Genomic DNA, 26,429 nt, shown 5'->3' with positions numbered 1-26,429 from the left:
ACAACAAGCCCTGCCTGAAAGTTTTAGGCCTAGAACTCTCCATTATTTAGAAAAAAGGAGAAAATATTCACAGCTATCTAGAAATGTTTAAAAAAAATTGCAGCCACAACAGATAAATCTCCTACCTCATAAAATGTCTTCCTATCTTTTCTCCACTTACTGTTTACATCAGCCCAGATGCTTTATAACCACAGTCACCATGTGTACCCTAAACATCTTCTCTTAGGTTCATAGGTTCATAGGTAGGTACTAGGCTATTGGCCCTAGGGCCTATATAAGCCTAGCCAAAAGGTACCCTGGCTTTCGCCACCCAAGAAAATTATTTTCCTGTGCCACTGTCGAGCAGAGCCACATAAGTGATCCCCAGGGTGAATTTCCTATCTCCTATCCAATCATCAAGATTTTTCTTGAAGAGTGCTAATGAGGAGCTTTGTTTGATATAGATAGGTAGTTTGTTCCAGAGTATGGGAAGTCTCTGGGACAGGAATCTATTCCTCCAGCATGTTCTGTTTATTGTGGTGACAAGGTTTGGGTCCCTAGAGCGTGTAGCTCGTAGGGATTGGGATTTCTTTAAGTGGAGCATGTCTAAAAGCTCTGGGTTTGACATAGCTTTGTGTGTTAGGCAGAGATCGCCTCTGAGTAGGCAATATGCGATGGAGTAAAGCTGCAGTTTTTTGAGACTGTCTGCGTAGGGCATCTGTTTGAGGCCAGTGATCCTCTTTGTGAGGTATTTCTGCAGCCTTTCCAGTTGTTGTAGATGTCTTGTAAGGTACATACCAAAAGGGGCATTGTACTCTATAATGGGTCTAATCAGTGACGAGTAGAGGGGAACAATTACCTCTTTTTTCCTGGATGAGAAACCTTTTGTGATGAGTTGTGCCACGTAGAAGGATTTCCTGACTACTGTGGTGATGTGATTATCAAAGGAGAGACTACTATGTACTGACAACATACACATTTCCCACAAGTGAACATACCTGCAGGGGCTGTAACATTCATGATTCTCTCTGTAGTAAATGCAGAGTCCCTGTTTTCAAATGCATGTCTTAATGTCCTACATCTTTTACAAGAAAAAAAGCAGAGCATTTCCCAGGATACTTAGTCAAGTGGTCAGAACTTTTAATAATGTTCCAATTATTATAGACAATGTCACTAATGCTACGCGTATCACTGCTGAGAGAAATGGGAAAGCTCAGAGTTCTGTCCTTTTCAGCCGGGGTATTATGCTGTTTGGGGTAAAACCACATTTAAGGATGGGTTGGAATTTATTATATCGGTCATTCATAACTTCCATAGCAGTTCTGTAAACCCAAGTTCTCAGGGTAATGTTTCTGTACAAATAGATTGCATAAAAAGTCATAAAAAGTCAGCTTCTTTTTTTTAAAGGTAAGTCATCACTAACCAGCCTGGATAATCTGATAAAATGTCCTTTTAGTACATTCATTTTCATATAAAGTGGGTGTTGGCTAGTAAAGTCCAAAAAATTGTTTCTATAAGTATCTTTTCTGAAAATGTCAGACACAAGACAGTTCTTAGTGCAATCAGTGCAAATTGCAGTATCAAGAAATGAAACAGAAGCTCCACAACCAGATTTAACAAATTGCAAAAAAGTAATGTTATCATTCATAGCAGTTAAGAAAATATCTAGTTGACATGGTCCCTGCCCACGCAAAAAAAAAAAGTCATTAATTTAATAGTGATATAACAGAGTACTTAAAACCTGGCAAGTGTATGAAAGTTTGCATTTCCCAAGCTGCAAGAACAAGATTGGCATAGGACGGGGCCATCTTAGACCCCATAGCTACACCCGTGACCTGTTGAAACACTTTTCCATTAAAATGAAAGAAATTATTACACAGTACAATGTCAATAAGCACATTTAAAGTTATGATACGAGGCTGTTGAAAGTGTACATACTTATTTAGAAATAGTTTAACAAATTCTTTCCCTTCTGAACGTGGGATATGTGTATACAGAGAAACAATATCCAATGTAACAAAGCAACAATTATTAATATCTAGTTTAGCATGAAACAGTTCATTCAGAAAACCCCACGAATCTGATGTAAAGTGGTGTCTTTTGTACAACAGGGTTTAGAATAGAGTCAATATATTCAGAAATGTATTCAGTTTTTGTCCTTTTGTTAGAATTAATCAGTCTACATATATGTGTGTGTGTGTGTGTGTGTGTGTGTGTGTGTGTGTGTGTGTGTGTGTGTGTGTGTGTGTGTGTGTGTGTGTGTGTGTGTGTGCGTATGTGTGTGTGCATCTACTAATTATGAATTCATTACTTGTCTATTTACTAATATATCTAATAATTAATTGTCTAGATTAATCAGTCATGATAGAGTTTTTTGCTCAGTCTACCTTACTGAAAAACATGTTCTTAGAATTACCTTCCTTCCTTAGTTGACAGTATTTAAGATGCACTAAATTCCTACAGATTTTGCAGTTTGGATTTCAACCTCAAGTCAGAAAAATTTCTAATGATGACAGATCTCTTAGTTTTCCCATTCTTATTTCTAGAGACGTGACTAACATTAGGGAAATTATTACTAATAGGGATATCATTTCTAATTCTCCTCAAATAGGTTCGTCTTTAATGACTTCTCCATCTTTTACTTTCCAAAAAACTAGAACTATCTATATGCATTTAGAAAACAGAGATTCTGATTTTTTTTGCCAAGCACCTAGTTCCAACACCACTTTTAAAGGCATGCACTGCTGTGGTAAATGTGTGATATGTCCTTATATTTATAAAGGTGATATACTTTTTTTGCATTGTAGCTACACTATTACTTTTCCCAAACATTATAACGGTCATTCGTCCATGGTAGCTTATGAAGGTATTATTGTTTCAGGTAACAGTTTCTATAGTGGGAAAACTTCTCTTAGATTGTCTAATTGTGTTAAGGATTTAGGGGCCCATTAAAGCTTTGAATTTTAACAATGCACTTGCCAAACAGTGTCACATGTTCACATTTTGTTAAATTTGAAATTATTGTTTTGGAACAGATGGATTCCCTCTTTGGAAACTGACTTATATCTTACGTTAAGAGAACTGAAATGGCATCTACAACTTAATGTAGAGGCATCCTTAGGGCTTAATGAACACATGAATATAAAGAGTGCTCTTCAATGTTATGACTAACACAGCCCCACCCACTTCTCCCACTTTGATGTAATATTTACACTATTCTCTGCATTGTCATTTGATATATGTTTTATATAGTTACTTGATTCAGCTTTACTTTTATTTGATATGCAATTACTCTATATTCTTCGGTTCATTGCATTTTTTAAAACATCTAGTTATTTTTGATTGGTTAAAATTCACTCAAACGTTTTTATTGTTTACTGTCTTCTATAATAGAATGCATTTCATACTTAAAGCAGTTTCCATTACATTAACTGTATTCTGAAGAAGTTATTTACCTAATAAGAATGAAAGCTCAATAACAGCTCAGCGTCAGTGTATTTTTGCTTTTAGCTATAGAAGTGTTTTTAATATATCTATATGTGTATGTATATATATATATATATATATATATATATATATGTGTGTGTGTGTGTGTGTGTGTGTGTGTATAGATCTACATCTACGTGTGCATATGTATATATATATATATATATATATATATATATATATATATATATATATATATATATATATATAAAATGTGTGGGTGTACATTTTATATATATATATATATATATATATATATATATATATATATATATATATATATGGGTCTACTTCAGATTGTAGACTGTTCAGAATGCCGACTTTCATATGGCCGACACCATATGATCAACATTCCAAAAGACCGACATCCTGAAATAACACCATTTACCTACCTGTAAACACAGTAAAACCACGCCCCCTGCTACTTAAATATTCTCACTCCGAGATTGCACTACAGAGCAGGAAAGGGGAATCTCCAAGTCCCACACTGTAGCGGGATCTCTGCTATCATTTGTCTACCTTTCAAACGTTCACTCATATGGTGTCGGCCATATGAACTTCGAACATTTGAAAGTTTGAGCAAATGAAGGGTTCCCATATATATGTGTATGTATATATATATATATATATATATATATATATATATATATATATACACACACACAGAAACATATATATATATATATATATATATATATACACACACACACACACACACACACACACACACACACACACACACACACACACACACACATACATACAGACACAAACACAAATAAAAAATGCTCTGTATGGTGATTACTCTCTATTCCACATCCATCGTCCAGGGTGTTAATCTCAATCTCTTACCTAAATTTTCCTCTTATTATTTATCCATCTGTACACAACCTATTTTATCAGGTGTGGTTGGGGTGTCACTACAAGAGTGACAATTCAGAATTAAGGTTCACACTGCCAGGTGGCAAGCCCTGGTGCGGCTGTTCTTCCATACCACATACTCGAATGCACACACACCTATGGCCAATGTAGAATGTCAAATCCATCTATTGCATGTCTTTGTAATGCGGGAGGAAACTGGAGCACACAGAAGAAACCTACACAAACACAGGGAAGACATACAAAGTCAGCACCATAAGGTACCCCAGTAAAGAATTGAACTGAAAATCATCTTGCTGTGAGGTGACAGTGCTATGCCTGTGCCACCCTCATTATCATTTTTCTCCATTTTAGAGCATGTCCTTCCATGTGCATTACACACATCTGTCTTAAAATGAGTGGCCTTGAAGTAACTCTTTAGATCCAGCAAGGCCAGTCCCCCCGACTCTTACAAGGAATTAGTTTCTCCCATAATAGTCTAGGCCTCTTACACTCCCAGGTAATTCCTTGATAAGTGACTACCCACACCCAGTCCTCTGGGGTGTAAAATTATGCCTGTCCCGTATGTAATGATAATGATGATAACAATTACAGGTACTACAAACACCAGCAGCTTGAGCTTTGGTATTAACATCCCTATCAGGCAACCAGTCCCTCTTCCCACATCTTGACTATTTGGTTGGCTTGGTCAGTATCTTTCCTGGTTCACATTCTGAGGTACCTCATTTTCTCATACCAACAAATGGGGAACAGCTGAACCAGATCATATGCGAGTGCAATTTATCATTACTGCTCTTATTTTTTTTTTTTCTTATTTACTTAGTAATTACAGAACGCATGGAACTGTCTCAAAATGTGAAAACGGTTTGGTATTTCTCATTCCAGGTTGGATAAGTATGGTTGTGCAAGATGCACTTAGCATCACAGTACATGTTTCCTCACTGCTGAAGTAGCCTTAGCAAGAAACAACCCATATAGCCAAGAAGGCTACTGCAGCAGTCAGAATGATAATTAAGCTGATAGAATATGACTGGATAATAACTCCATATGCCACTCTGCTGAGAGATCCACGAAGCAAGATCAACATGGCCCCAAAGGAACCACCAATTCACCACCACTGTCATAATAAACACCACAGACTAAAATTCAAGAATATAATAGAGAATTATGATTGGCTCGCAAATCATAACCTGCTTATGTGCTTGAGATACATATGCCAAGAAATCCACCTTGAGAACAAAGCTCGAGAAATTAATCTTGACATCCATGTTGAGAACACAATTTAGTGTTATGATTGAGTAGATGATCATAATTCTTTGTAGGGCATTAGCTGCTCCATGCACTACTAGTTACAGGGAAAAAACTGAAGTGTTTTGCTGGTGTTCAAAGCTGTAGAACACTTAATGTATGCTATCAGAAAAGCAGTAAAACTGTACCGCATGTTTACACTTACCTTTCACACCTCTCCACTGTCAACATTTTTGCAGAACATCCAGATAGATTATTGCTTCATATTTTTGGTTTGTTCCTCGTAAGTGTTTTTGGACAAACTACTGAGGACTGAAGTCACTAAATAATGACGTGCATCTAAGTTTCAGAGTTCACATCCTTCAGAAAATACATAACAACACAAGCCATGTTATTCTAGCAAGTTTAAGTTTATTACAGGAACTTATGGACACATTACAGGAAAGAACAGCAGACTTTGTTTTATTCTGCCGCTGTCATTTTCTGGTCAGTACAGGCAGATTTTACTGCCAAGTGTGGAACCAAACCTTAACAAAATTGGCAGGGGGTGCTTATGATTTGTTCAGGTTGGGTCATTCGCCATTCTGGGGCTTAAATGGTTTGTCTTTTGCCAAATATTGGAGTGTAATCATCAAGTTCCATGCACTGCATAAATATTACGTAGCATATGACTTGTTATATAAAAAAAATATATATATGGAGAATGAAATAAAAGCAAAGCCAATGTTGTAGGAAATACTCTGGAGACAAAACAAGAAAGCTGCAACATCTACAGTTGTTTTAAGGTAAAAACTACAACATTTAGTCTTCATTTTCCAGTACAAGCACGTATTTGCCTTTATCAGCAGCAAAGACAAAACAGGCATGGAAGCAGAACAACTTTTTTTTTCTGTTAAGTCATATCTGAGCTCTTCTTCCCACTATGGCCAGTGTTTATTACCCAGGGATTTCTTTTTATTAAGAGGGCAAAGTTTACTCAACTACTGAGCATTTAAAACAAATCCCATAAGAATTTAATTACAGATCTAAAACAGGAAAACACATACACTTGTGTCTACATGCATACATACACTTATAACGTACCTGATCAGTGACATCATATACAACTATGATGCCATGTGCACCTCTGTAATAACTTGATGTAATGGTGCGAAACCGCTCCTGGCCAGCTGTGTCCCACTAAAGAGACAAAAAACTTATGTTAAAAACTAAATTATAAGTTACAGAAAGCAAAATAAGAAGTTATGTACTCACCATAGCGTTCCATGTTTGTTGTCCATCTTGCCTTCATTCTTGCTGGTTGGGTTCAGAACAGAGAATCGGCTCTGACTCAGCCCCATTCAAAAGCTCGAGAGCCTCTACTGGACGTGGCTATACCCCATCCCATGACGCTCCGGGACTACTCCCCAGATCTTGTCTGCAGATAGAAACAATCACCACCTCTAAACAAAGCAACATATCTAAAAACAGACTAAAAGGAGATTCAGAGACTTGATAATTTGCCAGTAAAGACCGCCCGATCCTCCAGGACTGAAGGCAGAGGAAGGAGGGTGGGACACGAATGAAGGCGAGATGGACAACAAACATGGAATGCTATGGTGTGTACATAACTTCTTAACATTATGTTGTCCTATCTCACCTTCATTCTTGCTGGTTGGAACAGTGTCCCTAGCACCTTTTTTCTTGTGCGGCTCAAGGGAAAATACTCTTCAGAACAGTGGACCCATAAGAGGCCCTGTTCCTGGAGGCCAAATCGACTTTGTAATGAGTGATAAAGGTATGAGGCCTTACCCATGTTGCTGCTGCACAAATGGAATCCAATGGTAGCCTAGCCTGGAAGGCAGATGAAGTTGAAATGGCTCTTGTGGAATGGCCTTTCACTTTCCCTGGGAGTTGTCTGTTCTGGGAATTGTATGTATAGGTGACAGTCTGTAATCCACTTGAAATCTTTCTAACTCTACTAGAATCTGTTTTGCACTCACAATTCCCCCTGTATAACTATTTTCCCTGCCCCCTCATTCTACAATTATATATTTTTTCTCTCTCGTTGCATGCAATTGAGCCTTATGTTTCCTCATTGCTGCTTTATTATAGATTCATCCATCCACAGCCCCTTTTTCCCATTTTTGTACATGATGTTGGGGTGCCACTTCAACACTGACAATAATCTAGAGCCAAGGTTTACACTGCCAGGTGGCTAGCCCTGTCACTGTAGTTCTTCCACACCACACTCACACTCATACCTGTGCCAATTTAGTGTGTCCACTCCACCTACTGCATGTCTTTGGAATGTGGGAGGAAACTGGAGCACCCAAAGGAAACCCACTTGAACACAGGGAGGACACGCAAACTCCACACAGAATATGTTTGCTATCATTTTTAACAAACTATGACCAATGACTATATACATTTTATATCTTGTATTTTGTATTCGTAAACAATGGAGCATTTCTCCCCAGGCCTCCAGTAGGGGTTCAAGCCAAACACTGGGAGTTACCATGTTTTCTTGTTCTCATAAACAAAAATTTTCCAGGTAGACATTCAGCATCATGCTCAACTAGGCCACTCCTATTGAATACATTGACTGTTATTAGGTTTAGATGGAATTATCACTTTGTAATAACTGGCCATTGATATTGATGAGAAGTATGACAGCCATATTAAAAAGATGCGAGCTTATTACAAAGTTAAGTCAAATATTTTGAAGTGCAGTTAAATGGTTCCTAAAATATTAAACATAATTTGTTTTGTCTGTAAGGGGTGTCTAAATATGATGCCATAATGTACTAGTAGGTTGTCTGCCTCACCGCTGCCATTAAAGACCTTGCAAGATTAAACTTGACTGCATGCTCAGTGGCAATTCAGGTTCAGCAGAGCCCCACTAAATTCATGTAGAGAACACAAGTGGCGTGACATGTCAGACACTATACGAATATGAATTAAAGCAATACAATTTAAACTCATCATTAGGGAAACAATAAACTGAAACTTACCCTTTGCAATAGGATGAATAATAACACACCTCACCCCTTTAGAGCCTGCAAACTTTCTTAAAATAGCATTTATGTTGTATTTCTTTAAAAATGTTTGGTTGGGACAAGAGCATAGCTACAATATGGGAGAAAAGAGGGTAGTGAACTATATGACATTAAAAAAAGAAAAGTGCTGACATATTAATATATAGCAATTTCAATTTTTTACAAAATTCTGCGAATTGAGCCTTTGCCATATTATTTTCTAAATTGAAACTGAAATTGCAAACAAGCTGTAGGAATGCACTGCAGGTCACCTCTTATATTAGTACCCTTCCAGCATCCTTAAAATGAAACCCAGCTAGAGTTAGCTGAATTTTGAACTATGATTGAATAGCAACCCAGATTCAGGGTAAGAGGAAATGGTCACTTATGACATCAAACAGAAAAGAATCTCTGATTTCAACCTGCCTTATCATAGCCGGTCTTTATCCTGATAACATACAAATTATGCTGGTTTATTTTTATGTAAAGTAATGAATGCCACTACAGTCACAATAATTTTAGTACCCTAGAAGAGATACAGCTACACCTCCACATGAATAGAAAAAATGATTATCCCTAAATTTACAGTCTCATTCTACATCAGTACCCAACCCTAACAGATCAAAACTAATAGATGATCAAACTTTCCTTCCTGAAATTGCCAGGTTAGTAGCCTTAGTATCACATTATACAAATGTACAACAGAAAATTTGTTAACATTAGCACTGACTTACATTACATTGTATTTATCTGAAGGCAGAAGGAAGCAGAAAGCCTATCCCATCTCTGATGCAGTCTTCCCACTTGTTGCATTTCCACAGGTCTCATGCCCTCTTCTCAAAGGGAATTCAGGAGGATTGGTTTAATTTTACACAGGGATTATTCAAAACTATACAAAACTTTCATCCCTTTTTCTCAGCCTCTTCCTCTTTCAATCCACTTAAAAGGAAACCAGTTTCTTCTTCCTTTGAGGAAAAAATTCTGTCAGATTCTGATCCGGAAGTTTTAGTGTGAGGTATATGTTATTGAGGAGTGTTGCGTGAAATGTCATGGTGGGGGACATTAAAACATACCATCACTGTACATATATATTATACTATACTGGAGATGTAGCAGTTATGAAGATATGCAATATTTGCATATGTACATTAACATTTTCAAAACTATGTGACTTGCAAACTATTGAATGATATCAGATGAAATCACAACCAGGTTGGCACCTTGATTCCTTGGGAAATCAATCTCATGATAATTCACTTGACATCTCATGGAGCAGGGGATCCAGTGGGGATTTGCATGCATGAAGCCAGGAGTCATCTTCCCAATGGTAACTGGCCACACTATGTACCTTAGGAAATAGCTAGTACATCGATGTCAGATACAGCATTACTCCCCCCCCATGATGTGAGTGACCTATGAGGCTTCACCAGGGATTGCACAGGCATTGGGCTTCCCATAATCCTCTCCCCAGGATAGGACAGCTGGCCTTATCCACTTCATTTTATCCCTCCCAGTTGCCTCTACCAGTGTTTGACTCTATTCCTAAACTCAGTTCATTGGCAGTGCAAACAAAAGTTCTGTCTCTATGCTATTAGGCCAACTTGGAGAAAATCTATTTACTCATACATTCCATGTATTTTAGTTTATTACTTAAATATGGAGATACATGTTCATTTGCAAGCAAACAAACCATGAGTAGCTGTGCCTTGAGCAAGTAAAAGTCAACTGCCAACTGTTTATTCTTTTATGATAAAAATGTAGAGCCCAAGTTTGTGGCAGAGATACTAATGCTGAGTGGAGGAAGTAATGACACCTCTAAGCATAATACAACATACTCCAAGGTAAAGGTTGGCACCAACTTTTTAAAAAGCCAGTGACATTCTGACTCTTTATCCTTTCCAGTAAGCCATTAATACTGATGTCATTGGGGTGTTTCTGGTGTCTTGCTTTTCAGTTTATTAGGATATTATATTATATTTTATTATCTTGAAATCTGTTATCCACATCTTTTAAGACAGCTCTATTTTCTGGGACTTTTTAGACTGATACCAAGCTGCCAGTGCCATGTTGCGATACTAATGCCTCCTCAAGAAATTTTATTTCATTCTTTAGAGCTGATATATATATATATATATATATATATATATATATATATATATATATATATATATATAGACACACACACACACACACACACGTATATTTATACACACACACACACACACACACACACACACACACACACACACACACACACACACACACACACACACACACACACACACACACACACATAGTGACATCTTTTATGGAAACATTAGCAACACTTTATCATCTTGTGAGTTTTAGCCTCAGACCTGTTCAAGAAGAGTTTAGAAATCTTCTGAAAAGCTATAAACACAAATAAATATTTGCTAAAAAAATGTATATAATTCTGAGAACTGTTCCAAAGATCATTTAGAGTTTGATATGAGACATGTTCACTTCCTTCAGTTCAGTCAAAGCATGGCTGAGGTAAGTTTTTAAAATTACTGTGAGGAGCTCAGTTTGAGTGCTGTTCACTTTGAGGTAGCCATTTTAAAATCCTTAAAATAAATAATGTTATAAAATTATGCTAATGAAACTATAGCATGGCTCTTTCCATGTCAGTTTTGCAGAATATTTGTGTATATTGCTTTGTAATGTATTACTTGAAAATATAAGTTTTATAAACGAATTGTATTTCACAGATTTTTATTTAATATGTCTAAGTATGTTCAGCAAAAATAATTTCAAATTGAAGGCCAACAGGAAAATAGCTGTGTGTGTGTTAAATTAAGGTGAAAAAAATTCAATTGCAGAATAGTGACTGCCTTGATGTTTAGCACTTCTTTTCCTTGTTGAGAACAGGGCTACCACATAACATTTACTGATGAATGTGGCTTGAATGAAAGTATTAAATGACTGGATATTCTAAGCTGACCGTGAAAACTGCATTTATCTATGCCCTTTTGCTAGGGTTATAGCTAAAATGGCTAATCAGTGGCCCAGTTCAGTTTTGTGGTTAATAAATATATATGGATAAAGTTAAGTTAATAGATGCAGTTAATTTTATTTTCACCAGTTTTCAGAAACTAATTTTTCTGTTGGATGTATAGATGCTAGAATGTGACTATACAGTGTAAGTAAGGAGATTTTTTAATCAAATATTATAATGTTCTTCTTTAAGTTAAATTTATTAAGATCTTCATTTAAGTTACAGTTCAGTTACTGATTTGCATTTTCTCTAAATTGATGTACTGGCTAATTGTATTTTCAGCATGTGGTCCTTCAGCCTGTATCATTTTAAGTAATTTAGCTAGCTAAAAATGTAAGCATTGTACTATAGCTTCTGCATCATTTAATATGTGACATAACCTATTTTGGAGAACCACTGTGAAATGAGTAAAAGCAGTTGAAGTGTGAAATCATCAGCATGTTATGTTCCATAATTTCCTAAGAGGCTGGAATCATGAATATTTTGTGACGCAAGTAATATACTGACATCTATTAGTGGAGCCTGCTGAAAGCTATGATATATTTTAAAAGGAAACAAGAGGATACATAGATTGTATGGTATTTGGTCCCTACAGACTTAATTAACTCTAATATTTACTTTCAGAGCCTGTACAAGACAACGCATGCTGAGTGGTTCGTTTGAAGGTCAGCCTGCAAAGGAAAGATCAATACTTAGTGTCCAGCATCATATTCGCCAGGAGCGAAGGTATCGTCATGGAATTATTTACATGGTATATAGTTATACCAGTTAATGTGCAAAAGAGTTACACAAATAAATGTTGTACATGGATGAAATGAAGGTGATGATTCAGCCATTTTAAGGTACAACACCTGTATTCAGTGTGTGCAGTACTTTTATTTTCCAAACACTAAATTATAAGCAAAACCCAGAAAAAAAATATTCACTTTTATTTGCTATACTGAAGTAATCAGTTTCAGAAATACATATTGTTGTATGCCATACACAAAGTTTTTGCAGGACATTAAAAAGCATTGTGAAAAGCATGTTTTCTATTTATTTTCCTAAATAAAGTATTGTGATGAGATTCATGAATATTTTGTTTTGTAATGTAACTGGTATTAGTGTCTTATGCTGACTTGTGCTATAGTGCTGTCATTGTGACACTGCAGTTCAAGCATGTCACTTTGCAGTGGTACTGGATATCACAAGTTAGTATGAGAAGCATATAACCTCCACAATTTGAAAAAAAAATAACTTTTCCCATTTTTTTGCATATGCAGTCACATCGGCAATGACTATCATCTAAACCTAATGTTCATGCTGTCAGGTGACTAACCCTGCCACAGTCGTTATACAGTACCATGCATTCACTTGCACAATGATAACCATGGCCACCTTACTGTGTCCAATCCAACTAGTGTATGTCTTTGGAATGTGGGAAGAAACAACAGGATCACCTGAAGAAAACCCACACAAACACAGGGAAGGCATGCTGACTCCATATAGAGGGCAACCCAGCTGAGAATGGAACCAGAGAACCTTTTGCTGTGAGGTGATAACTCCATCCACTGAAACACTAGTGCAGTAGACATGAGGATTTTAACCATTGTCTTTATACCAAATTTATGACAAGAAGGACTGTACACCACATGCATTGCATAACCACACATTGGCCCCAGCACATGTGCAGGCCATCTCCTGCATTCCCTGTTGTTTTCATTAGTGGAAAGAGATGCAGGAACTAATTAACCACACTTCCTGATGCTGTGCAGCTTGTTTTACATACTGCTGAGTTAGGTTGTGCAGGAACTAATCAGCCGTACTTCCTGATGCTGTGCAGCTTGTTTTATATACTACTGAGCTAGGTTGTGCATGAACTAATCAGCTATACTTCCTGATGCTGCGTAGCGTTTTTTACATACTACTGAGTTAAGTTGTGCAGGAACTAATCAGCCACACTTCCTGACACTGTGCAGCTTGTTTTACATGCTGCTATGTTAGGTTGTGCAGGAACTAATCAGCCGCACTTCCTGATGCTGTGCTGTGCAGCTTGTTTTACATGCTACTGAGTTAGGTTGTGCAAAGTATATGAAAGTGTGGAGTATTCAAAACAGCTGCTTAATGCACCATATTTAAGACTCATATCTGAAGTGCAGAGTTATGTTTAGTGTGACTCCACAATTTGTTGCTGCAGATCATTGAAGACAGTATGGTGTAAGGGTTCTTCCTAAGTGTCCTGTGTGTAATACTTCACTATACATTTCATAATTCTTCATGAATGTAAACATTGGTCTTGCTGTACCTTTTATCATTTCTAATGTTTGTTTATCCTTTTAAAGATAATTTATACTGTCTTAAATAGTTTTAAATATGTGTAAATGATTTTGAATTATGTCTGTTAATACAAGATTTTTTTTCTTAATTTGGTTCATTTATTATAAAGCAGAACACAAAAGTATGGCTGGTAACTGCCATAGAAGAAATAACCCTGGGAGATGGGCTGGTTGGCTACTTTATTTCAGAACTATCAACCAGCCTAGAAGTGACATTAGCTAAAGGGGACTTAGAGTAAAGGCTGCACCCTAAAACATTTGAAATGGTCCCGCAACATTTGAATAATTTATTTAATTGAAGTTTTACTTTCTTGCTCTTACCCCAAATTGTAGTATTAGCTCATGATGACTGACTGAAAGCCACCCTAGTTGTCTTTATCTTCTGTTTTTGTTCTTTCTAACCCCCAAATTGCTGTGGTTTTCCCGTGGCTAATACCCCCTGTCTTCTTCTCTAGTTACTCTTTCGTCTTTCCTTCCTTTGCTGTATTTTACAGAGAAGGTTCAACATATTATCTTCACTGTTCTGCCTTGTACTTTTTTTCATTTAATTTGTATCTAGTAAATAAATTATCAGGATTCTTGTATTAAATTTGTTTCCTCTAACAAAATTATTAGAATCACCCTTCTTCCAGGAATTTGTAAATGTTAAGATTACTTGTGAACCTATGAACCTACACCAGTTATGTGAAAGTGACCTCCATCTGCACTGTAACATGTATGGTACTTTTTCTTGTGTCATGTTTTTAGTGATTTTTCTAGTGTTCAAAAATAGGAAAATATGACAGAACAAATTAAAAAAAAACAGTAAAATATGGCAAAGTTGAAATTAAAGGAGTGGTCAAAGTGGGCAAAATGAAAAGCGAACTCGCCTTTTCCCTCCTCAGCCTGTTGAAGCCACTCTGGTATCTCTACTTTTTCAAAATAAAAACTACAGGAAAGACCTAGCCAAAGTCGAATCATCACTGTGTAATACCATAAATGTGTTGCAGTGAACGCCAATGGGACATATGCAGATGGCCCCTTAAGTGTTCATCTACCTGGCTTCTGAATGCGTTTGACTTTTTACTTAACCTTTCTTTTTTATTTTTATTTTTTGAGCTTGTCACTACAGCATAACTAGATTGTTTGGACATAATTTGGACACACCAAAATGTTTAAGGTATTACACGGTGAAGACTGTAGCTTGGCTGGCTTTTTCAAGAATGTTTTATTAAATGGTTTGTCTGTGTCCTTTTCACCCTTTGGTTTTGATAGTTTTCAAAATAAACACCTTCTAAAAAAATCATCACCAGTTTGTCAAAGGAAACGTATCATGGATTTCTTGAGTCCAATAAATTACCATTATCCTTTTGGCAGTTATGGACACCAGCACATGAAACTTCATTAAGATAAATGATAAATCCTGAGTAAGTGGTCCTAACAACCATAATAATGGATTAAGTGAAATCTGCATCCCCTTAATCCTGTAAAAGATGTCATATATGAGTTCATCCAATACAGATAAACTTGCAGAAAAAAAACTACTCACTTGATAACAGTTAATGCCCACACACACTTTGGTGACATAAGCCCATTCCATATTTTCACTATATAAGCAAGCAGTATGAAAGAATGTATATTGTCTCATTTTATTTCTAGGTGAATTAATCAGTTTCTTAAGTAACTATTCTATGTATAACTGTTCTTTTTTGTGTTACAGCCTATTTTATGTATCCAAACTACAATAACCTGAGCTGGGCCTGAAGGTCATCATTACTGATCAGTGTCCTAACACAATAAATAAATGAAAAGGCTGTGTCCCCATTTAAAAACAGAGACTTTACAAATTCCTGATCTCCAGGTGTACAGTACTTATAAAACTAAGACAAAACACATTCATTTGTAATGTAAGAAAACTTTTACTATTGCCTCAAAAACAGGATTTGACTTTCCTAATCTTGTACTGAATTTAGGTTAATCTGATGGCAGATAAAGTAAGAACTGGAGCTCTGTTTTCATCCTGTTTAATTGTTGAATTTTAAACATCCATACTTCTGAGGTTAACGGACTTGAGCTAAAGGTGCTGCCTTTGCACAAGTGTACCAGCACCATATAAATACCAATAACTCTGTCCAAGAGTACGTAGGTAATTACAACAATTATCCAAGTCCCATTCAGGAGACAGTTTTGTCAAATCTCTCATATTTAACCCCAAGGTTGTGTGACTTTGGAGCACATTATATTAAATACGAGATGTGCTCTCCCTTCACTCCGAGCAACATTTGTTTCGATTTTACTGTAAACTTATATGACAGAATGGTCCTTTTGAAAAATACAGAACTAAAATAAACTAAACAAAATGAAATAACAACAACCAAAACTAAAATAACCATACCATATCCCATAGAGTAGGATATAGATTCAATCAATTTTAGGCCATAATTTCCCCTGATGCTGAGGGAGGCAAGCATTCCAGGGGAGGCTCATATCTTTTTTCTTGAGAGGGCCGGTGCAAATATGAAAATATTGTGTACATAAAACCGAATGATAACTCTTGATTAATATTTAGTTATTACAAATAAGAAGTAAAAGCGCACTGTGCCATGCCAGATATTGGCCATTTCTGATTTGGGCACAGTTCTATTGTAGTACAGCATATGCTTCTCTGTTGGGGGAGGCACATAGTGCTATTTATGATCAACTGTAGTTTGAGGGGAGACTTAATTTGACAGTCTGTGAACATGCTTTAGAGAAATGGAGTATAAAATGAGCAATACTGCTACATAAAATGCAGCTCAGAAAGTGATGTTATGGGAAGACTTTAAAGAATAAACAAAAAACAGTAGCATTTATATATGTTATAATAAGTGTCATGGCATTACATTACAAATCTGTGTTCTAAGAAAATATATTTATAATCAAAATGTCATGGAAAGCTAGTCAAATATATAAAAGGAAATTTAGCAAAATTATAGCATCCAACAGAAGCAATTTTGTTAATGATGTATGTATTTTTCAAATGTTTGACATTTTATGTCTCCAAGTTTCATGCAGATGATTAAAGATGTGAAATGCTTCCATTATATACTCTGTGTTTGATTCATTCAGTTTCAAGCTGCCTGTGTCATTTTAATCATCCCAGGTAACCATACACTGCTGCTACCTGCTGTACCTGAAAACACGTTGTTCTGCCTAGTGAGTTTACATGGTTAGAAATAAATAAGCAGCATTAAATAAAATGTGGCTTGCAATATGTAATATTTATAACAAGGCTTATCTGCAGCAAACCATCATTTTACTGGGAAGTAGCTGAATGCAGATATCAGTCTTACAGCCACATCATCTAGCAATCAGATAGGATAGTCAAATGTAGTACTGCACTATAGCCATTGAAAGCACCCTGACAGTGAGTTGTGCATATACCTCAGTGATTTTTTTTTTTTTTGTGATCTGAAGTGAGTACAAATGTTACAGATAAGAAAATGAATGTTGTTCTAGCTGTCAAATACAATTTAAATATCTGTACCCTTAATGCTTATTTTGCTAAAGGAAACAATGCAGCACAACATAGATAAATGTGAGCATTGTGCTACCTTTAATAATAAAACATTTCTAAACATACTGGAAAATATTAAGATACAACCAAACACCCTAATACTGTGTGATTTCAACTACCCTGCCATTATCTGGGAAAACTAATCATGTACCAACACCTTTGCCGAATGGTTCTTGGAATTCATAATTTCCAACGCCCTGGACCAACTAATCCATAGTCCTTCCAGGTGCTCCAATATCCTAGACCTGGTAATTACCAACATGAGAAATCGATGCTCCACACCTATGGTCACCCCCTCGTTGGTCAAGTCAGACCAAAGGCTAATCACCCTTAACATCCACATCCCACCCCTACCCCCGCAGTAAGGAAACCTCCATAAAAAACTTCTCCAAAGCCAACTTCATGTTACTCAAGTCAGAAGTGACAAACTTCATGACACCCATGCAGACGGGAACTGAAAGTTCAACTGCTGAGTCTTACACTAAGCCACTGTATGAACACATCCACTCATGCATGAAGCGTGCCATCCCAAATAGAACCAAGATGCTCTCCTCCAAAAAAAGGAAGCCAATCTGGTGGTCCCCTGCTATAAACAAACTTTACAACAAAAGGAAGAAACTCTTGCAGAAAAGAGGAAAATCCCACAATGCAAAAAATTCCCTTACCAGCCTCAGTAAGAAGCTGAGATCCCTCGTAAAATCCTCCAAAGCTAGTTACGAAAATAAAATTGCCAAAGATTCCAAAGACAACCACATGGCATTCTATAACTATGTCAAGAATCTAAATGGCAATAATCAGATCTGCTCTGAGGTACAACAGAATGGCATTAAATATACTGATCCCAAGGATATTGCCAATATCCTGGCAGATCGATTTAGTGTCAACTTCACCCCCCTCTCAACCCCTAAATGACCCATCTCAATACCAGAAGATTGCCAAATTCCGGTAATAATGGCCACACAGGTAAAAAACACACTCTCCAAAGCTACAAAGCTAAGAATACAGCATGCATTGGACCAGGTGACATCCCAGGCTGTGTACTACATGAACTACAAAATGAACTGGCATCTCACCTAAGTGTCATGTTTAATCATACCCTCACCTCAGGTTTCGTGCCCACTGAGTGGCGCACAGCTAGAGGTATCCCACTCCACATGGGGGGATCCACCTTAGATCCCAGAAACTAGCGCCCCATCAGTCTGATGAGCCTGATCTGCAAGGCCATGGAACATATTATCATGGAACTTATAAACAAAGATACTGGCAACCTTCAAACACTGGACCCCACCCAGTTTGGGTTTATGAAGGGCTGATCTTGTCTTCTGAACCTGATTGACTTCTTTGAATCAGTCTCCAGAGCTGTGGATGAGGGTAAGGCAGTCCACACAGCCTATCTGGACCTAGCCAAGGCCTTTGCCACCATCCCCCACTCTGGAATCATAGATAAACCTACTAAGCTTGGCATTAATCCTTACATCACTCAGTGGGTTGCCAACTGGCTTACTGACAGAACCCACACTGTAAAAGTAGCTGAATCCAAGTCCAACTCCAACTCCAGACAAGTGACAAGTGGAGTACCTCAGGGTTCAGTCCAGGGATCGCTGTTGTTTGGCATCTACTTCTCTGAAGTACAGGCCAACACTAAGGGACTCTGGCTAACAAAATTCGCAGATGATTGCAAACTGGGAGCCATTATTCAATTCCCAAATGATGTGGATACTCTAAAAAAGAGCCTTACAGAAACAGATGTTTGATGCCAGAGCCATGGGCTCAAGCTCAATGCCAAGAAATGTATGGTTATCCCCTTTGGAAAAAACATGTACCTGTGAATTACCACATAGTACACTAAACACTGAAAGTGTGATAAGAGACTTAGGGACACAGGTGGACAGTGGTCTCACCTTCAATAACCACATTGCCACAACAGTCAGGAAATCCTTCTATATGGCACACCTCATCACTAAGGGCTTTTCATCCAGAAAAAAGGAGGTCATTGTCCCACTGTACTCATCCGTCATTAGACCCATTATAGAATACAGCACCCCATTTGGTATGTACCTCTCAAGACATCTGCAACAACTGGAAAGGCCACAAAAATACCTCACTCAAAGAATCACAGGCCTAAAGCAGATGCCCTATGCTGACCACCTTAAAAAAGTCCAGCTATACGTTGTCACATATCATCTACTCAGAGGCGATCTCTGCTTAACATACAAGGCCATGTCAAACCCAGAGCTGTTGGACATGCTACACTGAAAGAAATCCCAATCCCTCAGAGCCACATGCTCCAGGGATCTCAACCTTGTCATCACAATAAACAAAACATGCTGGAGGGATAGGTTCCTGACACAGAGACTTCCCAGACTCTGGAATAGACTGCCCATACATGTCAAGCAGAGTGCCTCCTTGGCCCTCTTCAAAAGGAACCTTGAATATTGGATGGGAGAAAGGGAATTTACCCTGGGGATCACGTCAGTCACCCTGCTAGACAGGGGTCCAGGGAAGTAAATAGTGTGGGAAGAAATAGCCAGGGAATTGTTATGGCTAGGCTTGTATAGTCCCTAGGGCTGATAGCCTAGTACCAACCTATGAACCTATAAAACTTTAACCTGAAGACTATTTGCAGGCTTTGGCAGATCATACAGTGTTATTGGTTATTCTTGCATTATCTTTGCTTTTCTTTTTTTCATTTTCTGTTTTAAAAAATCTACATATAAATAAGCATTTAAGCAGGAATAGGTAGAAGCATAGACTGTTGCCTAGAAACATTAAGACATTAAAAGTATGTCCAGTTCTTCAGAGCTATGTCATGGCAGGAGTATGTAAGAAAAGAGAAGGTGTTTCACCGCCTAACTTTTCTCTCTCTCTCTCTTTCTCTATGGCTATTGGAACTGAGCTTCATCCACCTAAAATGCATGGTAAAATTTATCAGTTTCTGTTTTCATTTCTTCCACCATGCTACCTAAACAGGAATTTTGAAGTGGAAAATAAGTTTTAGAGAAATCTGGTTCATTACCAGTGATAGTGATAAAAATGGCTTCTCATGAAGCAACATTACAGTAAAATAACCTCTTCCCACTATATCACCTTTTAGATGTCTAGGGTAGGATGTTATCAACACTTCTCAATCTATGACTGTAGTAGTTCCATGTTTCTGCTACTGTACCCTCAATTCATGTTCTGGTAGTTGTGTTTAGGACACCTTCAGTTTGCATTTTGGTTGAACAGGCGATTATTTCTAAACTGACTCTTGCATAATGGGTTAAGATATCCAGTGGGATTGGATGCTGATAATCTGGATATCCAATGTGCCTTTTGCTTTTATTTCAAATTATAAACAAGTAACGCAAGTGACTCAATATAAAAGATATCCAATCTTTATCCTATAAAGACAGTCCCCTTCACCAGGCTCTGTCCCAACAAAAAGGAAGAAATTACTTCCTTTTACTCCCATGTCTTCAGGTTCAGGGGATAGCGGGAGAGAGACAGGAAAACATTATTTGGCATATACCCATCAAATGCCTCTGTCTTTGCAGTACAGTACTGACAAGGATGATGCAGAGCCTCATTCTTATAGATAGAATTCTTTGTAGACAGTTTTAACCTATCAAAGATAATTTAAATTGGTCCCCTAACATTACATGTTCAGCTGTGAAGGACTGAGTAACTTATGCCATATGTCATTCTTAGATTTTTCAGCTTGTTGAAAACAGTCTTAGTGTGGTATCTTTAGAACAAGATTCGCAACTACTTCTAAAAAATGTGTCTTCTTTATTTATTTATCTATCTATCTATATATTTATTTATTTTGATGTTTAGGATATGGTTGAGATCCCATGTAAAAAGCTGCTATTAGACTGCTTCTATTGGACTGCATGACTACAGAAATGGAGTCAAGGAAAGGGCCCAGTAGTCCAGTTCGAGAACTTTTATTAAGTTTGAATTGCTAGGATCTGCCTGGCACAAGATGAGAGTGACATGAGTAACATTTTCAGGCTTCCTATCAGAATAATGAACGCTTAAAGTAGCAAATGCTCTTCTATCAGACCTTAAACTGTAAAACCTGAAAATGTTGAAGGCACGGAACAGTGATTTTTTTCCCAGGAATAAAATCACTGGGCCATCCTCCAGACTTTGCAGTTTTCTCTACTGTGGTGAGATCTCGGAGTTAGTATATTTAAGTTGGGGGTGAAGGGGGGAAAGCCCCCCCACTTTATTTTGCATGTACACTCTTTTTGGGGGAATCAGCGAATTTTGGGAAAAAACCACTGATCCATTCCTTCGATGTTTTCAGGTTTCGCAGTTGTAAGTTTGATAGAAGAGCATTCGCTATTTTAAGAGTTTGGTCTTCTGATATAGACCCACATTTTCAGACAAAGTAATTATTTTGCCTAAAACATTTCTGATACTTCCTTGAAGAAAAGATCCTCAAACTAACCCAAGCAACAGATAAACTGTGGTGTGGCTTGCTGAAATGTGATTACGACTCTGTGAAATCCAATAGTAGGATATAAACATCAGACGCTATTTTTAGTTTACTAGTATGCTTGGCTATGCCTTTCTATGAGGATATTAAGGGGAAAGTTCCATATGCCTCCATTAGATAAGTATGCATATTATGGAACCCATCTCAAACAACTAGAAGAGAATGAAAGGCAATGAAAATATAATACAAAGGTTCCATGCTCTCATTTCAAACTATTCTCGTAGATATTCTTCAAAGGTGTGGGCTTTTCATAAAAAAAAATAAAACTAAGCAGCAGAAATATTGGAATAAAATTCAGCATCAGAAAAAAAATGCACAGTTGGAAGAATACTTATTTATAGGGTCAACAGTGGTAAATTGCATTTTAGCAAAATAAATCTCTAATTACTTTTCCTTATTCCCATCACACCTACCCTTAAGAGGGAAGAACAATAGTATGAGGTCACAACATAGAGCCACATAAGAGATTCACAGTTAAATCACAGTACTACATAGAATTTGTACAGTGCCATTACCAGAGCCTGTCCTCTCTAGACCAAGGCTAAGGTGTAGCTGAAATATGTTAAAAGGGAGTACTCCACAGAGTTTGGACGGTGCCATTACCAGAGCCTGTCCTCTCTAGACCAAGGCTAAGGTGTAGCTGACCTATGTTAAAGTGCAGTACTCCACAAAGTTTGTACAATACCCTTAAGAGAGCTTGTCTTCTATAGGCCAAGATAGGGTTTAGCTGACCAATTTTAAAAGGGAATACTCCACAGAGATTGTACAATACCATTATCAGAGCCTGTCCTCTGTAGACCAAGGCTAAGGTGTAGCTGACCTACATTAAAAGGGAACACTCCACAGAGTTTGTTCTCAGAAGAGTTTGTTAACAGCAACAGTGTTCATGAAGCCAAAGAGGTGCATGTTATCCTTTATATTAACTGATCTCTCTCCTACATTTTACTTGGGGAAATCCATTGCTCCCTCAAGATGAAATTAGAATACTTAAACCTTAGAGTACACTCTACATTTGTTACCAGTTTTATTGAAGAGCTCCTTTGGTACACTTGTAGATTTATTCAGACTAGCTGCTCCTATTCTTGAGTTTTCTACCATACTAGAAACTGAGGTCAGGCTCCTCTGCTTAATGCTGTGCAGCCAAGAAAGCAAGATATGTAGTCTCCAGTTCAATAGGAAAAAACACTTCAGGTTAAAGAAGATGATAGCCATCAAGTTAGCTTTGAGAGATTTCCATTCAGTCTAAACGTCTGTCACTCCGCTGAGTGACAGAAATAATGAACAGTAATGTGACATATAAGTAAACAGTGATGTAAACATCCTTACCTTTTTTGCAGACTAGCAATGCCACAGTAGTCCAGCGGTTAGTATTGTTGCCTCACAGCAAGATGTTCTCCGGTTCTATTGTCTGCTGGAGCACCTTCTGTGAGGAGTCTGCATGTCCTCCCTGCGGTCAAGTAAGTTTTAAAGACATGCAGGTAGGTGCAGGTGTGTATGTGTGTGCCTTCTGTGAAGGTTGGGGCCAGGCTGGCAACTCGATAGCATAAAAATACCACTGCCAATCAATCTGCAGACCAGTGATCCATTGTGGTGACCTCTAACTGGGAAAAGCCAAAAGAAAGATGAATGGTGATTTGTGAGTAAGAACAGAAGGTAACTTTGAGCCTTTAAGCATTCTATCATTTGAGTTAGTAAAACACTGTAGCAGACTCTCTCAACAAAATTTCAAACTTCCACAAATAGAAACAGAGCTGAAATATATTCTTGAATATAACAAATAGATGGGGGGATCCATAAATGAATCTGTTTCCATTTCACATAACAATCACCTCTCAGTGTTTTTGCTACAAACATTTGAGGAGAATTTTATGCAACTTATTAGCAGTTATGTTACTTCCTCTTGACTTTCTTGTGACTGTGAACAACTGCCCATTAAGGCTGTGGGTTCACTGTTTTTATTTTTATTAATTTTTTTATTTTCCATATATAATGATAATTAATCATACAGTTTCTATATAGATTAGAGTTATAACATTCTATATACACTATATACAGTTGGATTGAACAATAATAATGTAAAATTGCAAATATTATACAAACAATAATTTCAGAGAAGTTACACATGGAAGGGTAGTCAGAGTCCAGTTCCAATGTTTCAATAAGAACAAGGATTTTCACCCAAGGATTGTTGGTCCATTTTTTAGGAGCAGTTCTCAGTTCTTTAACTTTGATTTCAAGTAATACAGTTTCTTTCAGTAGTTCAAGAATTCTTACATAGTGAGTTCATGTGTTGACATCCAAGTTCTTGTTTTCTTGCTACAGCCAATATGGACCAAAGTAGATATAAATTTTTTTTATTCATTTCAGTATTATCATTTACATTTAGGAAAATTAAGGATTTGGTTAAAATAAACACATCTGTGAAAATAGCCTGTAGGAATTTAGTAAGATCTTCCCCATTTTTTCTAATTTTAACACATTCATAAAATATATGAATCCAGTCAGCTTTTCAGATTAGTAGACATCTCCAGCAAGTAGTATTTTCAGTTGTTGTGATTTTAGCTAATTTATCTGGTGTAATAAATGCTCTGTGTATACATTTCCAAGTATAAATTGTCCATATTTGTAAATTAAATGTAGAGTTGATTGACTATAAGAGATTGGTTTTACTTTCTTCTGATAAATTAGATTGATGTCGTTTAGTTAAATAGTTTCAAAATTTCAAATTAGTGTTGGATTTATAGGTCATTAATATTTTATAGATTTTTGATGTCAAGTTAGTCCAGTTAAAGTTGTTATATATTACTTCAGACATAAGATTTATGAATTTAGGAGAAGTCTTGTAAGAAGAATTGATAATTATTCTATTTAAATCCTGGGCATGTGATAATATGCTTTGGCGTATCAACCAATTGCCGTTTGATATATTAAATGAAATTTGAATTTGTTGAGAGTTTAATACTTTTTGTTTTTTTTATACAATGTTGCCAACAGAAAAAGTTTTTCATCTGCCAAATTGTTAGTGTTTTTGTGAATTTTATTAAAGAAGTTTTTTGTAGAACTAAAGGGTATTATCAAATCTAACCATATCTTGATGTCAGTGTTGGAATAAATAAATCTTCTAAATAAATTATAAATGTTATTTATATAGTTTACATTGGTTGGCTTTGATATATTATATTGAATATTAATCATTAAGCCTTGCCACAGTATATTATCATGTTCTATTGTGATAAGATTTTTAGTTAATTTATTTTCATTTAATAGAATTATAGTGTGCATTATTTTTCAAATTGATGAATAATTATTATCAAACCAATTAATGACAATTTTAAAAATAGAAGCCTTTATATATGTCTCAATATCTGGAAAGTTAATGCCACCTCTTTTCTAGGATCTTATGTGATGTGTATAAGCAATCCTATTTTTTTGGATACCAAAGAAAATTCATAAGGATTTTATTTATGTCTTTTAAATATTTTCTATCTGGAATCATTGGAATGGCTTGTGTGATGTAGTTTATTTTTGGAAGTAGTATAATTTTTATAATCTGAAGTCAGTCTTCAAATTTCAAAAATATTTTATTCCTTTTTGTGATTAACTTTTTTATATTGTTTATTATATTATTGTAGTTTAAGGTTAAAGTAGATTCCATATTATCACTTAGAATTATTCCTAAGTATTTTATTGTGTAAACCTGTTCTCCTATTATATGATTCGTGTTTAAGAAGGATCCACTGTTTTATTTAAATATAAATAATTTGACTTTGATTTGTGAAAAGAAAGTCCAGATATCAAACAAAATTTATCAATTTGATTATCTAATTCATGTAAGGATTCTTTTGAAATATCACTTATATTTTGTTCAGTTTCAAATATTTCAATAAGTTTGATCTTTTCCTTGGGTTATTTAAACATTAGTGTTTAAAGAAAGAAAGGTTAAATCCATTACTTTAAGTTATTTAGAAGCCAAATTTGTAATATTACTTGTTTGTAGAGTTTTATAAGTAGTTTGTGTAACCTTTTTCTTGCTTTTGTTCATTATAACTAAATTATTTTTAAAGGAAGTCTATGAAGTATCATTTTGTTCAAGCCAATGAAGAAAGATAAATTTGAAACTTTCTTGTAAAGTCAATTGAAATAAAATAAATAAAAGTTTTAATAAACCTACTAAAAGACATGAAGTGATATACATTTCCAATCTAATAGAAAAAAGGTATTCCATCATATTGTCCTTCATTTCCGTCTTCCAATAAAGTGTATAATTACCCCATTTGAGCTCCAATAAGTGTTTTTTTATCATTTTTTAATTTGTATTGGAGATATAGAGGAATTAAGCATTAACAATAATAATACATTATAGTTATACATTTATAATCCAAGGCTGTTAATATGGGTGTCTTCTAAATATAACATTCCTATTAGTATTATCAGAAACAATAGACTAGGGATTCTTATTTCATAACTA

General features: G+C 36.2%; 1 protein-coding gene across 5 annotated transcripts in view; it reads left to right on the top strand.

The window, feature by feature from the left end:
• NALCN (sodium leak channel, non-selective) overlaps positions 1-26,429 on the top strand; it is a 3,563,801-nt gene that overhangs the window by 2,848,900 nt on the left and 688,472 nt on the right. For all 5 annotated transcript variants that reach the window (XM_044071239.1, XM_044071242.1, XM_044071240.1 and 2 more), the window contains exon 19: positions 12,250-12,351. In XM_044071239.1, coding sequence (XP_043927174.1) covers positions 12,250-12,351 — 102 coding nt within the window. The remainder of the gene's footprint in view (positions 1-12,249; positions 12,352-26,429) is intronic.

Source organism: Protopterus annectens, chromosome 5.part0, assembly GCF_019279795.1.
Source record: "Protopterus annectens isolate FY-2018-M chromosome 5.part0, PAN1.0, whole genome shotgun sequence".
Classification (NCBI taxonomy): domain Eukaryota; kingdom Metazoa; phylum Chordata; order Ceratodontiformes; family Protopteridae; genus Protopterus; species Protopterus annectens.
Note: the sequence above shows the minus strand (reverse complement) of the source record. Positions and strands in the feature narration are given on the sequence as shown.